This window comes from Pituophis catenifer, unplaced genomic scaffold (genome assembly GCF_029215685.1).
Source record: "Pituophis catenifer annectens isolate HBS135680 unplaced genomic scaffold, rPitCat1.0.hap2 SCAF_1, whole genome shotgun sequence".
Classification (NCBI taxonomy): domain Eukaryota; kingdom Metazoa; phylum Chordata; class Lepidosauria; order Squamata; family Colubridae; genus Pituophis; species Pituophis catenifer.
In genome coordinates, this window is record NW_027256881.1 from 287,241,351 (window position 1) to 287,259,162 (window position 17,812).

Here is a 17,812-nt window from a genome sequence, read left to right on the forward strand (position 1 = left end):
AATGGGGGAAAAATTCATTTAACAAATTTCTCACTTAGCAACATAAATTCTGGGATAAATTGTGGTTGTATGTTGAGGATTACCTGCATTCGAAACAAGTTCATTAGGAAGCTTAGACTGAACCAGGCCCAGCCTTTACAATATTGTTTCTGTAAATTCCTGAGTGACAGCAATCTGCTCTGATAGGAAGGCACCAAGCAGACATTTGGAGGCAGAAACACTTCTGCTTTGGGGCTAAACCCTAATACTGAAAACACAATATCTGACAATCTTGCCTTGTTAAATTCTGCATTCCTCCTGCATCCATAACCATATGTTACTACTATCCCAGTTTCAGCATCTTTTTCTGTCAATGAATCATTTCTTTTCAGGGATTAGAAAAGTTAATAATTAGCTTGTAGAGCCTGTCACTCATGTGTCTGCAAAACCATGCTGATTCATTAACAGCTTTCCTTGGGACAGGTAATAGTTGTGCAGTCCTAGAGACGTCCACCAGCCTTGTCTCAAGGCAAGACTCTCCCAAAACTAGCTACCCACGGATAAAAATGAATGTAAGCATGTCTTTTAGATTAAGAGTTATTGTAATTTTAGCCAACGTAATTAACATAATGAACTGGGAAACACTTACTGGAAAGCCATCTGCAGGCACTTCGATTTCATCATGTGAGGTGGAACAACCTATGGGTGAAAGGGGCAAACATCAAATTTTAACTTGCTTTTATTTGTTTTCCAGCGTTTCTCACTAAGCATAGCGCAACGATTTTATAAAGAACATTATTTATATCATCATAATACAGGATATATTAAAACACATGATGTGAGGAAACACTTTAGACAGTGGCGTATTTTGTTTCCATATCCTTTTCCTGCTAGAAAACAGGAATAGATCTATTTTAATACACTGATTTTGGATGGCGATCGCTCTGTTCCCAGATGTCCCACTTTGAGGCCAAGGGACAATACGCACATTACAAAATTTGAAACAAGGACAAAGCACATCAGATGCCATGGTATGTTTACAAACTGGTTCTCAGGCAGAATATAGACATTGCTCCATTCTGTAGAAGGGGCCGGTGAAAATTAAGTATTTTTGAAGTAAAATAAAGCTTTGGTAACTACAGAAATTTTCAAAGTTTTTTTTTCCCAAATAAGATCTGGACTTTATTACTGTTAAACATACTGCTCTTTTTTTCTTCTTCAAGATTTAAGACAAGTTTTCTTTTTGCATACGTGCACATACATTTCAGTGATACATTTTGGCTTTCATTCTTTAAAACTGGCAGTAAGGGGTTAGTGAGAGCAGATGAAATGAACAACTAAAAAGGGGGGAAAAAAAGGAGTCATAAGCTTTTTAAACAAAACAATGCCTGAATAATGCATACCTTGAGATATATCTTCAACAGCCCTACGAATTCCTCTATCAAATGCTCTTGCATCAGCGGGACTTTGAAATGTGAGGCCAAATTTTTTTTCATCAATCTTCCAGTGGTGAAAAGTTGGCGTAACCTTATTGTAAATAAGATCCTTCTTTAACGTACACTCCAAAACCACCTGAAAAGAAACCAAGTTAAAAGAGGAGGTTACTATAAAGGACTTTTGTATGTTTGTGTATTTAAACAATTTTTGTTCTATCAAAGCTTTTTACAGAAAAAAAAATGGAAACAAGTCATAGCATAAAAGATTTCAGTTACTAACATATAGAATGCAAATTTAATCACAAAGCTTTAAAATCTATCCCCAAATGCCCATCAGTTTAATAACCTATTCCACATATCCCAAAATTTAATTAATTAATTAACATTTACACAAAGAAAAAGGAAGCTGTATAAATGGGAACCATCATCAAGATATCCGTGGCTTTTCATCCCTGCCAGCAAGTTTGGCTATACCTGAACAGAAGCGCAACAGTCGGTAAAGTGAACTGATTCTGGACTATTCAGGTATGTAAGTAAACAAGTAAGTCATTGAAAGTGACATTTGAAAGTGACATTTTTCACAAGTAATACAACATTGGAATAGATTGCTTGATATGCCCATTTGATATCCCTGCCTTGCAAGCTGCATTGGTTGCCAGTTTGACTCAAGAAGATTATTTGTGTATTTATTTGTATCCTGCTTTTATTATTTTTACAAGTAACTCAAGGCAGCAAACACCTCCAACACACCTTCCTCCTCTTATTTTCCGCAGAACAACAATCCTGTCAGGTGGTTTGGGTCGAGAGAAAGAGAGAGAGAGAGGGAAGAAGACTGGTCCAAAGTCAGCTGGCTTTCATGGCTCAGGTAGGACTAAAATTCACGGTTTCTCTCTTTCTAGCATGGTGCCCTAACCACTAGACCAAACAGGTTCTAGGCAACTGACTAATCTTGTTTTTTGATTTGTGGCACCTGCCTTTTGGAATGAAATTCCTAATGATATGTGGGTGGCTCCCATCTGAATGGTGTCCTGCAGATCCTTAAAGATCTGGTTCTTCTCCTAGGCTTTTGGCTAAGGTGGTTTGAACCAACTGCTAAGGATATTACATGTTTTATGTATTGATTGGATCTGCCATTTTTTTACTGTTTTATGTAGTTTGTTATTGTTACATTGTCTTGTACTGTAAGATGCAAAGATTCAGTCTGGAATTGGGTGGTGTATAAACTGAATGAACAAATGAATGAGTGAATGAATGAACGAACCTATCTTCTTTCTTCCCTGGCTGTCCAAACCTATTTTGGATGTGACTAGGATATCAGTAACTAAGACCAACTATATTACAGTAGTTAAGAACCAGGACTAAAAAGAACCAGATTGTAGTCTACTCTTAGCAACAGAAGTCTACTTGATGGCTTTGGGCTAGTCACTGTGGAAATATAGGCGAAGGGAAAACTATATATGTCACCTTGAGCTCCTGAATTAAACTGAGTAGAAATAAAAGTAGTCCTCATTTTATGACTACATCTGGGACCAGAATCTTGATCGTGGAGTGAAGCAATAGTTAAATAAAATGTCACATGACTGCTTCATTAAAAAAAACACAACCCTCAGCACTCCCAGTTGTGTGCATTAAGTGAAATCCCAAGTCATTAAGTGGGCAGAATGAAAGCTGCCTGCAGAAGGATTTCAGCTCCATCCTCCGGTAGGCAGCTCTTTGAGAATGAAAAGACTGTTGCAAGGGTTCAGACCATTGTAATTTCAGACTGCTGTTAAATGAATGATTGTAAGTCAAAGACTATCTGTAGCATAAATAATTCTAAATACATATCTGGTTGCCCTTTATTGGAAGCAAACCCTTGATTTGATAGGGCTTTGCTTTCTAATATCTCTGTTAATGTTCTTCATGCTGTATATTAAAAGTATTTTCCCCTAAGAAATTAATTTCAGAAAGATCAGTATATGAATGTATTCTATTCATTTAAACAAATCCAGGTTTTCTACTTTTTTGTATCTATGCAAACAAAATGGGATTTCTTTATTATGGGCCTGCTATGTGATGTTGTTGCTTTAAGATGTAGACAGATATTATATTTATTCCCTTGCAAACTGTGAACACCATTTCAGAATCAAATCCAAACTATTTCCTAGCCATACTCGATTTCCATTAACTGCTTTTGTTTCACACTGTTCTGTTCCCAAGCTGCTTTTTTTTCTACGGAATGCTGTTAGGTCCTCTTCAATTTTAGATTAAGAAACCCCTGTCAAAATATGTAGATAGCATCCAGGATTAGCAATTACAAAAAAAAATGTGATGGTTTTTCAACAACAAGTGTCATTCAATGATAACCTGTCTTTCAAGGAGGAATACAAAGATTTTTGTCAGCTCTAACCTATGATATAGGTTAAGGCAAGAAAAAGTGGATCCAGGATTACCTGTTCAGTTTAATATTTTCAATCTCTGTTGTCTCCCTTTTTCCTTGCTAAAAATGATTGTGCTAAAATTTCCATAGTCATTCCACACTAAATTATGGAAGAAGTGTGATACCAAGCAATGACATTTAAAAATTGTCTCTTTAGTTTTCCAATTCCTATTCTGGAAACCCTAATGGTACAAGTTTCAAAAACTTTTTTCATTGTCTGAATATGCTAATCTGCATTGATTAAACAAAGGCAACAGAGAATAAAATATGCAACAGGCAACAAACTGACTCATAAAATTGGAAAGCAAAGTTAAGTATCACTTTAAAAGCAATAGCATTTGACAATCTAAAATACTGAAACCTGCGTGCCTGCTTAATGCTTCATATAAAAGGAACTATCCGGCAATGTTTACATAGCTTAAAACAGCAGCAGACCTGTCCAGGTTAGAGTGGAAGGTAATTGTTCAAACTAGACTGGCTGGAGCCAGATCTCAGAAGGGAAGTATAATGAAGGAGGAAGTATGCAATTATGTCAAGGGTGCTTTGTGAAGAAAGAGTGAAAAAAAATTGCTTTACATTCCAACAGAGGTCTAAACAAGCTGGGTAAACAAGTCCAGAAATAGTCTCTGTCATTCCAAAGTGAAACTCATTTCCTCAGTGCTATCGCTTTTCAAGATACCAGGCAGACTGTTTGTCAAAAACATGTCAAGCAAGTATTCTCATTCATGAAAGTACACCTAGTATTTTGCCACAAGTACTCTCAACTAAAGCAAAATAAATCAAAAGATTTTACTTGCATAAGACTTCTCTAATCTTGTGCTTTCTAGATGCGATGGGGTCACACCGCAGAACTCTCTTCCCCTACTTAAATTCCAATGCTTTGCTTTTCTGAACTAGACCTCTGTCTTGCTACCCCACCCAAACAGACAGACAGACAGACAGACAGTCAGTATTCATCAAAGCACATCCTAATGTATGTTTGTTTCAAGTTAAGTTCTATTCTTTATTTCAGGAGTACGTTACAGCAAGAAAATGTTTAATGATGTCATTAATGCCAAGCAGGTTTTAAAGGCTCAAAAATCAAGTGAAATACAATCCCTCCCTGTTGTCTTCCTTTTAAATGCAGTCCACTTTACCACCTGATGATTTTGAGCATCTTGAATTAAACTCCTGAACCTAGTGACCAGGATGGCTAGAAATTCTGAGATGGGAAGTTCAATGTATCTGGAGGGCTGGAAGAGACTGAGTCAACCAGTCAAAGAGGCTTTTCAGGGCTGAAGAATAGAAGTAGGATAAAATAAAAGTATGGAAACCGGTCCATCCACATTGAATGACAGGACAACTCCTAAAAAAACCAAAGGCAGGGCTATCTGATGAGTTTTTAAGTCTGACCTATAATTAGTGGTTTATGACAGCCTCCCCCCCACCAAACAAATCAGTTGGCTCTGGATGTCAGTGCTAATCATAATTTCCTCTGATACACTGTTATATTACCTTATGATTATGTATATACACACACAGAAGAACACATTGCAAAAGGAATAACAGCAATGACAAAACAGTGGCCTTACTGGCACGCAAGTCTTTTTGCCAGCTCAATCTTAATTACTGTTTCAATAGCAGCTTTTACAAAAAACTTCTCATAATAGTGTACTGTTGATATATTACACTGAAAGAAACAAAACTGTACTCGTTAAAAATGGTGAGAAATCATAAAAATTACATTCTAGGACCTTTGAGTCCATGCCAAATGTATATATGGCAATATATTTTCAGGAGAGTGATTATTGTTGCCGTCTTGTACTCCATTTGTACATCTTCAATAATGGATAAAGACACACCTTACATAGAAGTACCATAGATAGTGACTTTCCAATTCTATCACTTTTTTCTTCCTCCACAACTAGCCAACGGTGGTAACATCATTTGGGGAACAGCAAATGTCTATTGTTTTCTTGGACAGTATGCTCAACTCTAGGTACAGAAGAAGTAACAAACAACTGCTCCTCACTGAAAGCAAGCAAACTGCTTCACCAAATCTTCTCTTCCTTCTTTCTCCTATGGTTTGCTCTCTGGTAGTAACTTCTCTTCTTTGTGTTCTCTGCTTTTTCTCACTCGATAGCTAAGGTAATATATTTCCGAAGAAACAAAACGGATGTTGGTTTTATGTGAACATCCCTTCTCAATGCGCTGCAGGAGAATCCAAGTGTGGGTTGACTTCTATCTATTTGCCAAAGATGGGGCTCCTTCTGCCATCTTACCTGATTTCCATCTCTGCATTTAAATATTTTTGGGGAGGGCTTATCTTTTGGGGGAGGCTTATTTTAGCACATGTGCTCAAAAGCCTGATTGGGCTTATTATCAGGAGATGTCTTATTTTTGGGGAAACAGGGTATTCAAATATAAATTCTTATCAACTGCATTACCCCTTTTTGCTGGTGGCAACATTATGCAAAACTGTAAAGGGCAACCACGGAACAGATTTCTTACAACCTAAGAAACCCTAATTAACCCTTGGATTGATAGTTGTTACAAAAGAGCAGAAAAGTAGGCATCAAAAAATGTGAAGTGTAAGAAAAATGGACCCAGTTTGTGGGGGCAATAAGCTGACTTTGTATAAATATACGAAAGTATGAAGGCTATTGCTTAACGCATTGTAAGCCGCCCTGAGAAGGGTGGCATATAAATCAAATTAAAAAAAAAAAAAAAAAAGGGACCCGGATTTAGTTTGCAACCCTACTCTCTATATCAATGACTTGATATCCTTACAAACCAATCTTGTTTCACCTTATCTACAGACCACTTCATACATACATGATTTTAAGAATCAGCAGACATTTAAATAGCAAATCAGATATTTAACACTAATGTTTATGACTAAATCTTTATACATTCAAAGACTATATTATTTAGCAGCTGCTCTGTTGAAAGTATGAATAAAGCAGACAATTTTACAAGCTCTACATTTAATTTAAATGGCAAAACAGGCACTCGGGGGCAGATATTACATGGATTACTATGTGCCAGGCTGATGGTTTACCAGTTATGTGGGAGCTGCCTTTTTCTGTGTGCCTCTTGTATGGCTATAGGTAACATTTAAAGAAAGTAGTCCAAATGCCAATCCCCGGTCTTGGTCCCTGCCCTTCTGGTTAAGTTGTAACCCTAATCTTATGTAAATGTAACTTTCATCAAGATAGCGCTATGTTTAAAGAGCTCTTTATCAGCAATTCAGTGAATAGTTATATCCAGCTGCACCTATAAGCATGATAATGTGTAAGAAATGGATACTGAATTATACTAATGAACAATTCTATACCAAACAGGCAACTAATAACCCATTTAGTTTGCTGATTTCCTGCAATTTATCATTTCATTTTTCTGGCACAAATTATTTTCACTGAAATTTTTTTTTTGTTGGTTGCAATCTTTTTCACAATCTACATTCTTAAGAGTGACATTATCTCAACTTTTAAAATTTCAATGCTGATAGCAATACACACACACACATATTGTAGATATAAATACAGTATTTTTATTAATTTTCACACTATTATTTTTTTCTTTTTGTATACCTATTTTCCTTTTTGGTTTATCTTATTATTTTTTTGCTCTTAATGCTTTGTTTCATAAAACAATCCAAAACACCTACAACTTTATATAGTAATATATTGAGTGTGTCATATACACCATCTACCTCCTAATTGTGAGTTTATTTTATTTATTTTTATTTTATTTTGAATTTGTATACCGCCCTTCTCCCTGAGGACTCAGGGCGGTGAACAGCCAAGTAAAAACATTAAGTACAAATATTAAAATACAATTAAAAATATATATATATAAATTTGGCCCCATTAATTAAAAACGATAAGCAAAACAATTAAAAACACTTAAAAAATTAGGCTAGCCCGGCTTGCTGGAAAAGGAAGGTTTTAAGGGCACGGCGGAAGGCACTGAGGTCTTGGATTCTCCTTATCTCTGGGGGCAATTGATTCCAGAGGGTAGGTGCCCTCACAGAGAAGGCCCTCCCGCTGGGGGTCACCAGCCTGCACTGTTTGGCTGATGGCACCCCGAGGAGGCCCTCTCTGTGGGAGCGCACGGGTCGATGGGAGGTCGTCGGTGGCAGCAGGCAGTCTCGAAGATAGCTAGGCCCTATGCCATGGAGCGCTTTAAAGGTGATAACCAACACCTTGAAGCGCACCTGGAAGACCACCGGGAGCCAGTGCAGCTCACGCAGGAGCGGTGTTACATGGGAGCGCCATGCTGCTCCCGTCACTACCCGCGCTGCTGCGTTCTGGACCAGTTGGAGCCTCCGGGTGCTCTTCAAGGGGAGCCCCATGTAGAGAGCGTTGCAGCAACAGTAACTTGTGAGATAATTTTTGTATTGTAGAGTCTAATAATAATATGAGCATGATTGTTCTATATCTGTTAGATCTCCTATGATTTGCTAAATTACAAAATAATTTGGAATAAAACTAAAGTGAGTGAATGATGGAAGGTTCTCTATGGGAATGACAGTGCTATGTAGAAAATTGGAATTTAAAAGATCACTATTAATATTGTGAATGTCTAAGAAAAAGATAATGAAATCAATGGTCCAAGATATGACAATGAGTTAAATTTGTGAAGTATAGTGAAACTTTATTATTTATTTAACTAATTTATACAGCTGCCCACTTGCCAGAGTGACACTGAGCAGGTAACAGGATATTATTTTGAAAAAAAAAAGTGTATGCAGTGAAGATTTTTGCTTTTCATTTACCAAGTAATTGAGAAATGAATAAAAGCAAAAAAATATATATATTTATTGATTTAAAGAAAGTATATAATGAAGTTTATTAATGTATTTCAGAACATTTGTGCAAATATGGAATTTAATGTTGGTTATAGTGATATATGATGGAAGCTAAGCATCCGAAGAAATAAGGAAATGATTCAACACAGAGAAAGCAAGGATGTGTGATATACCTTTGGTTGTTAATGCATTTATTGATAAACATATATGGAATGCTTGCAATAATTCTAGAAGTGCGCTCACATAGGGCTGCCCTCCTCCGGGTCCCCTTGGCCAGACAGTGTCGGCTGGTGGTCCCCAGTATGAGAGCGTTCTCTGTGGTTGCACCGACCCTCTGGAATGGGTTGCCCACCGGGCTCCGGATGGCCCCTGACCCCCGCGCCTTCCACGCCAACTTAAAGACATGGCTCTTTCAGCAACTTCCCTGATCTGCCGTGGATTTTAACTTGGAGATTTGGGGATTTTAAATTGGTTTTTAATATGAGTTAATTTTTATCTATTGTCGGGTTATTTTATTGTTGTGAGCTGCCCCGAGTCCTACGGGAGAAGGGCGGCATATAAATCTGACAAATATAAATATAAGTGATTTGGCAAGGACATGAAAATGGCTGCAAATGATGTACTACTCTTGACTAGGAACCCAAATGATTGCAGTGATATTAGATACAGAATACTGTATGAATGAGGATAATGGATCTCAAACAACAACAAAAAAGAACAAATAAAAAAAAAGGGTAGAATGTTTTCTAAAGATGGAAAAATATGTTATTTTGTTAAATACCGGTAAAAAAGTAATTGCTATTACCTGGTCTACTGTAAGGAATCTGTATTTACAGGAAGCAATTTAAATATGTGTGTAGGTGCACAATTCTGACCATTGTGTTCCATGGAAATGAGGGCTGGGTATGTCAGTAGAAACAACATAGTGAATTGAAATGGGATTTACTTTATGAACTGAAAAAGGATATGTATGGCAAAATAAAGAGATAAGGTCAGAAATGAATGGGATTTGAATGAATGTAGACTAAATACAAAAGTAACTAGTATGAAAGAAGGACATTGAGATATTTTGGTTACAGAAAGCATGAAGCACATTACAAAGTCAATCTATGAAGGAAAGATAAAGAGAAAAAGAAACAGATTATCAAAAAGAGACGTGAAATTTAAAAGGCTAAAGGCAATGTATGAATTGGTGCATGAAGCAGAAACAGAAAAAGTATTTAGAAGCATAGTGAATAATGTAATGTGCGCTAGATTTAATTAGATTTTATCTTAGTTTAGTTCTGCTTCCAATTTATTTGCATACTACTTTTTTTTTACTACTTTACACTTTTTCTATGGTTTGTATAATGATCCTTATCCTGAAACGGGTAAGTGTAAAACAGCATTTTTCAAGCTTGGCAACTTTAAAATGTATGGACCTCAATTCTCAGAATTCCCCAGCCAACATTTAACACTGCAAGAAATTTAATAGTACCAACAATATACATCTCTTTCAAATTTTGCAATCTTATGATGTACTTTATACATTTATTGTGATAATTATTACAAATCACTTTAAACCATTTTTAGGTATTTCCAGTGCAAGAAAATATTTTAATGGATTTTTCAATTAACCACTTTTAATGCAATCCAACAGTACTTTTCAAATGATCAGAAAATTTTATGAACTTTGAAATTTAAAACCATTTACTAAAATGTGTTTAGGTGTGTATATAAATGTGCACATATGTCTGTGTGGGAGCACATGTGCACGCACACATAAACACCCACAAAGAGAAAAGAGTAGGGGAACAAACACATATTTATAAACAATAGGGTGTTGCAAACTGTTTCTTATGGAGTTACTTCCCTTTAATTAATATCACAAAACAGACATAATTATTTTTACCGTTTTATCCCTGAGACGTTCCCCATGTATAAGAAACTCAGCACAGCCACTTTCTTCTTGGTGAATGACTTTGAAAATGGTGACGCAGCTTAGTCCACCCCCTGCAAGTGGTAACCATCCACCACTTGAGTCATCACGGGTCATCACCACAGCTCGCACACGGGCATAACTATTACTGAAACAGATTAAGGATAAAAAAAAAATTAAGTTTTCTATGTTGGGAATGAATATGATTAAGTCATTGCATAGTCACATTAAATTATTCAAACCTAATAGTTAATCATACAGTTTTCAAAAACATTTGATATCCCATGATTTTCAGCAGCATTGGGAATCTGTTTGGTAATCTGAACTGAATACTGAAGAGCTGTGGTGGCACAGTGGTTAGAATGCAATATTGCAGGCGAATTCTACTGACTACGAAGAGTTCGATCCTAACTGGCTCATGGTTGACTCAGTCTTCCAAGATCGGTAAAATGAGGGCCCAGATTGTTGGGGGCAATATGCTGACTCTATAAACCGCTTTGAGAGGGCTATACAGCCCTATGAAGTGGTATATAAGTCTAAATGCTATTGCTATTGATTACTGTATACAGTTTACTTGAACACATTTGGGCAGATGAGGCAAATTTTGTAATGTTGTTATCAGCAAAAGCCCAGCTAGTTCGATTATCAAGAGATTAAATTATTGTGGCCTAGTCTTAATACCACAGTAATTTATTCTCCACAGAAGACCAGAGCTGCGGATCCAGATATAAGGATATCTGCAAGATGCCCTGGGAATGGACATTAACAACTGGGAAACCTTGACCTCCGATCGTTCAGCTTGGAGGCTAAAGACGCAGTATGGCCTTCTCCAATTCGAAGAGACACTTGTTCGGCAGGCTGAGACAAAGAGGCAGTCCAGGAACCAGCAAAATCTGGGGGCTGGGCAGGGAACAGAATGTATCTGCCCTCAGTGTGGAAGGGATTGCCATTCTTGGATTGGCCTTTTTAGTCATACTAGATGCTGTTTTAGGACCTCTTTTCAGAGCACGATACCATAGTCTTTTGAGACTGAAGGTTGCCAATGTGAGTCTTAATGCTATAGGTAGGGATTTCCAATGTTTCTTATATGAAAATGGATCCAAGATGCACAAGCAAGAGCAAAACACTGTAACAAATCTTCTCTTCCCAAATTTACTAGACGACATTGGATGTAATAGTCTTGCATCAGCATGTGTAGCATGGCAGCATTGGTCAGGGCTGGTAACCAGGGCAACACATTATTTGATGCAGTTCTGTTTATATTCAGCGATACATTCTCTAATTTGGTGAGAAAGGAGCGCACACAGTTTGGATCATAATAACTTGCCACAAGAAAGCATTAACTAAGTAGGAGATGATCACTACGTTTGCTCACTTGCTTCCTGCCAAAAGTCACTTAACTGCCAGTAAATGCAAACTTAATTTTACCATCATTGCCTTTTTGGATATGATGATGGAAGGTCAGCATCCAGTAAAAATTACATAGTAACAGGATTAATGTTGTATTCATCCTTTTATACCCCGATATTTAAGTTGAAGCTTTTGGAGGAGAAGTTAAAAGATTGTGAAAGGGACATTTAGGCCACCCCAATGTTATAAATTATAAAGGAAAGGGCATAAAGGACAGGTTTTAAATGTCCTTTTCTGTTGTTTATCAGTTGGGAAACAAAACTTTTTTAAAAAAAGGACATTGATACATTTATTTAAAAGAAAACAGTTAATATGCTTTTAGCTAGTCTTTGGTACTAAAATGCCAAAATATAAGGTAAAAGGCCAAATTTATTAAATTTCAAGATGGAAGGTACAAGTACACAAGATGAAGAATAATATGAAATTAACACTATTCTCCTTTACTGTATTTGTACCTGTCAGATTTATCTTTTCTTCAAGTACTTTACTGCACTGTTACTATGGATCCAATATGGTAAAAATAAGCCAATGTTGTAAACAAATTAAAACAACAAATACCTTACTATCAACAATCAGAATCCAATTATTATCCACTCAAACGTACTGGAATTGTTCATTAGTATTTTTGGTAGATTGGCAGACTGGCCAAGAACTTCTACACAATTCCCATAACTAAAGGCAGTGGGAAAGCCAGCGGGAAGTTGCATATTCATCAGAGGAATATATTTAAGATTACTTTAATAGAAAAAACACACTCAAATTTTATTTATAAGCAATTTCAAGTACTGTATATAGGGCAGTGGTGGGTTGCCCCCGGTTTGCACTGGTTCTATAGAACCAGTAGTAAAACTGGCGGGAGGCTCCACCCATCGTCATCAAAATGCTTTTGTGCATGCGCAGAAGATTGCGTGGGTGCGCGGTCCTGTTGCGGACCGGTAGTAAAGGTAAGTAGAACCCATCCCGATATAGGCATTCTATTGCCTGAAAAACATAATACTTCAGATCATTTTTCAATAGATCCCAAAGCTTTTGCTTTTATTTACAACCCAAATTATGAAAAAGCAATGCCATCTATACTGCAAATGTGTGAAAGTTCACCCACTCTTTGTACTGAAAAAGCAAAAAAAGTATGTGGATAACTCTCCTTAATGTAAATAAATTTATGTTCGATCTGTTGTCACTGCATTTCACCACGATCTCTTGGGATGTGACAAGGAATTCTGAAATGTTTTAATAATGGGTAATCTTATAGCCTACTTAGAATTCTGCACAATCAGAGATCTATCTATAGATCTCTGTCTATTAAGTCTATAAACCTGACATCCTGCTTATGAGCATATGGAAATATGAAATGGGAAGTTTATTCATTTTCTTGTCTGCTAGTGTTAAATGAAGCTCTATTCCATTCTCCTGTGAACAACAGTAGAGGGAAAAAAATTATACCAGTACCATGCCTAATTTCCCCTCACATTATGGATATAGAACAATTATGAAATCTCCAGTCTGACTATGCCCTTCAGTCAGCTTCTTTAATTGTCACTTTTTTGATATGGAAAAGCCATCATTTCCTCGCTTCCTCCTCCACCCAGCAGCAGCCATTTGACTGCCTGCTGGCCTTGGACTTGTAATTTCCTGCTGGCTTCCCCACTGACTTTTTCCTTGCACAGGCTTCCCACAAGCAAAATAAATGGGGAAGCTGGCTAGAATTCAAAGGACGGAGTGAGGGAGAGAGGAAGATGTCCAATGCCACTTGCCAGCTTCCCACAAGGAAATTCAATGAGGAAGCCAGCAGGTAGTCGGAAGTCGCTCCCACCTCCATTACTTTTTGCCTACCTATGATCATTCTGTTTCTGTTTAGGTAAGGAACTAACTCTGAGATGATGACCCAACAGGACACCGGTTGTCTAATAAATATATGTATTTGTTGTCAGAACAGTAATTGTCAGTAGAACAAATTTCCTTTCTCCCTACATTCCCATTGGATTCCTAAGGGTAAATTTCATGCTACGGTGATTTATGGGAGAGGACAGCAATTGCAAAACAAATTCAAACATACAAGAAATCTAGTCTAACTTTAACCAATTACACTTAAATATGCAAAATCCCAAAAATAAAGACAAATATACACATATGTTTATTGCTACATTGAAATACAACCATGTATGGAGAGGTGCTAGATGCTATGAAAGTGCAATAAATAAATAGGGATCCAATAATGTTGAATTCAAAGCAGAAAGCTGCCTTAGATCTTGTGCGTTATACCCACTGTATTTATCAGTGGCTCCTTAAAGAAGATGTGCCTTTTCTGGACATGTATGCAGCTGTGCAGCCTCTGGTTCTCTTTTGTCATACTCTAACTATATGCTAAATAAAACATAAAGTCCCCAGAAAATATAAGCCTGGATGTTGCTGCCTTTAATAACTTTAATTCAATCCTGTATTACCCTGGGACAGCACAGGAAATGGCACAACTGATTTAAGGAGCTGGTGATAGAGACAGCGAGCATGCCTACCAGATTCAACACAACTTTTTGTTTTAAAGTTTTAATTTATTTTAAAAGGACAACTAACTACCGGTATGTCAATTATGCATTTAGTAATTATTTCCTATTGTCATATTAGCATTTAACTTACAAAGTTTCATTAAGTAACAAAGTAGTATATTTTCTTCTCATTTGGACAAAACACCAGAGAAATGTTAATACAGTGTACAGTAACTTCATAGAGTACTATGCTTTGTATGTGTTTCTATCAAATCAGACCTAAGAGTAACAACCCAAAAGAACAAAAACATGAACCACACAGACCAAATAAAAAATTGAAGAGAGTGTGGAGTATTTTTTTGCTATTTAAATATTAATAATTAGAGCATAATGCAGAATTAGCTTAATCTTCAAGATGACCCTTCCATTAATGAGAGTTGTGGATGGAAAAATATATAAAACAAAAATAAATTATAATCAATGTTTTAGGATATCCAGGTTTGGAGAAAGACTATGAAGGGACAGGTTAAAAGGGATGACAAACTCATTCAATTGCTTCACTTAGTTGTAAACAAAATTCAAATCTGTACTAATGCTTTGAATGCAATGTGTTCTTGGCAAGAATTCCTCTTGACTTAGTTGTCCACGAAGAAAGCATTTTCTTTTAGTTTGCTACTGTACAAGCTATTTAAAATTGGGAAACAGATTTAAAGGCCACATACAAAACGCTCTTGAAGTATGGAAGGCTTATAATGAAACTTGAAGATGCAGTGTTCATAATCAGCCATTTTTAATACAATGATAACCGATATTCTCCTTTGGAGAAATATCAAAACATCAAGGGTGAACATAAAGTTTAAATTTTAAAAGAGCATGAATCTGGTAGGACAATACTGCTTCTTCCCTCCATGGAAGATTTAGAACAGGTCTTATGTTTCCTTCCCTTCTCATTCCCACTCTGAATACTTAATGATTGCTGAGAGGTTCAGCACTGGTTTTAAAGTAAAGCTCCTGGAACAATCAGGATAAGGAGTTCTCTATTGCACTTGCCAAGAATGACCCCATATACAAATAAATGCAAATTCAACCCCCGAGTGACAAGGACAGCATCCATTTTGATGAATTACAGGAAAGAAATCTTGGAAGCTGGCCTTGCTATTTGTTAATTTCTGCCTGCCTTGTAAAGTTTTCAGTTCACTGTCCATACACAATATCTACAAAATGCAAGGTAGCTTTTTTGTCACTTTTGTCACATCATGATTCTCCTAAAGGGAACAAAAAGACCAAGCAAAGAAACTGGTTGAATACATGCACATGCATACCTATACACCCTCTTCTGGTGGGAGCATGCAATTTATGTAAAGGGGCAGGTATATAAAAAGTAATCCCTGGATCTGAAAAATGTCTACATTTTTCTCTGCATTTTTTTTTAATTAAAAAAGTTTTTATTTTATGATCAAACAAGTATACAATATAAACAATCATTCGAACTATCATCAGGAAAAAAAAAAGAATTTTTTTTTTTTAAATCCATAATCCGTCTCTAAACTCAATCTTCAACCCCTCCTCACCACCCCCCACCCCCGACTTCCCAGAACAAAAACAGGGCATAGATTTCACCAAACATTCGCTAAAATAAACTAGCTAACTGCAAGATTTAATAGCTCCCAAGACCCCTTAACTCCCCTTTTACAATTTCATCAACCTCCCTTTTATAGACTCAAAATAGCATATAATCCAATAACTATAAGAGTTTTAAAACCATTAACAAATATAAAGCATTCAAACCTTAAAAAAATCTCTTAATATATCAATAAGGTATTCAATTCATTTACATAAACATTTTTCCCCCTCCTACTTTTCTCAAAATTCAAATATTTTAAAGTCTTATAACAAAAAATAAACCTTAAATATTCAAGTTAAATTTCTACATTTTCCCCCTTCATTGTTTCCCTCCAACTTTTAAAATTTTAAAACATAAACATCAGCATTTTAATCAACCATTAATACATAAACTAGAATATCAAAAAAGATTAACCTTACATTCTTACTCTCGAATATTTTAAAAATCTTAAAACAAAAAATAAACCTTAATTAATCATAATCTGTACATTTACCCCCTCAGTCTTTTTTCCTCCCTCCCATTTTTAAATCCTAAGACATAATCATTTTAGCCATTATCATTATTTAAGTTTCTACCTTTTTTTAAAAAAAAATAATCATTTTAATTAACCATTAATGCATCATATTTAAAAAGCAATATTTAAATTTATAAATTTTCCCCCTCAGTAGTTATAAAACCTAAAACATAATCATTTTTAACCATTAATAGAACAACTGCAAAGCCAAAAAGAAAAGTTAATCTTCCATTCTTGCTTTCTTTTTATATTTTTTCCAGTCTTTCTGCATCCCTCCTGCTTCTATTTTGAGGAGGTTTTTAATTTTAATTTGAAGTTGATGTAACTGCAAGGATTATCCCCTTTTTGAGAAAATTTCCTCTGATTTAGAGCCCCCATATCGCCTCTTCTTGCTTAAATAGATCAGTTCATTCCTTCGTCTGTAAAACCAAAGATTGTCCAAAGTTTGTGAAAAAAAGTTCAGTTGTTTCTTTTCTATTAAATGTGTAAATACCACTGGCAAATCTCCTTCCTCTTCTAAAACTTCGAAAGTCTGATCATTTACTACTTTCTTCCAAACCAAGTCATAATTTTGAAAGATTCTGTCAATTTTTTCAAAAAGAGCAGAAAATAAGCTTGAAAATTCTTGAGAAGATTCTTGAAAACCAGCCAGTTCCACCTTCTCTGCTTCAATCAAAATGTCTCCTGGATTGTCATCATGCTCCGTACTTTCTTTTGTCTGCTCCATCATTTCTATTGTTATCCCTTTGAGAATTGCTATTTGATTACTTATAGCTGCAGTATGATTATTCATGGCTTCTTTTATAAATTCTGTAAATTCTGCATTAGGATCCTTGTAGTTCTGTAAATCAGACAACTGTATCATTTCTGACACCTCCAAATAGCTTCCAGCACTTTCAAAATCTCCTTTCTTGGAAGCCATTTTATTTTAAAAAGATTTTCTTTCTTTCCACAACCATAAAGTCATAAAATCACAGCCATCCTCTTGAACAACTTTCAGCAATTTCTTTATAAATCACCAAACGAAATAATCTTTTCCCAAACAGCTCTTTAAGATCTAATCCAGCAATTTAAAGCCAGTCTCTGAGCACAAAACTATTAGCAGGCACTTTCCTTTCTAGCTTTCACTTTTTAAAAATCGCAACAAAAACGCCATCTTTACTTCCAGCTCAGAAAATTCAATTAGAAACATTGTATCCCCGGAGTTAAGCATTATACTTGCAAAAAGCTTGTCCTC

General features: G+C 36.0%; 1 protein-coding gene across 1 annotated transcript in view; it reads right to left on the bottom strand.

Annotated features, from left to right (window-relative positions):
* The window catches only part of SPRED1 (sprouty related EVH1 domain containing 1), a 92,201-nt gene that overhangs the window by 19,477 nt on the left and 54,912 nt on the right, over positions 1 to 17,812 (bottom strand). Inside the window, exons 2-4 of the mRNA XM_070931350.1 lie at positions 10,518 to 10,692; positions 1,383 to 1,551; positions 629 to 678 (exon numbers count right to left, since the gene is read on the bottom strand). Coding sequence (XP_070787451.1) covers positions 629 to 678; positions 1,383 to 1,551; positions 10,518 to 10,692 — 394 coding nt within the window. The remainder of the gene's footprint in view (positions 1 to 628; positions 679 to 1,382; positions 1,552 to 10,517; positions 10,693 to 17,812) is intronic.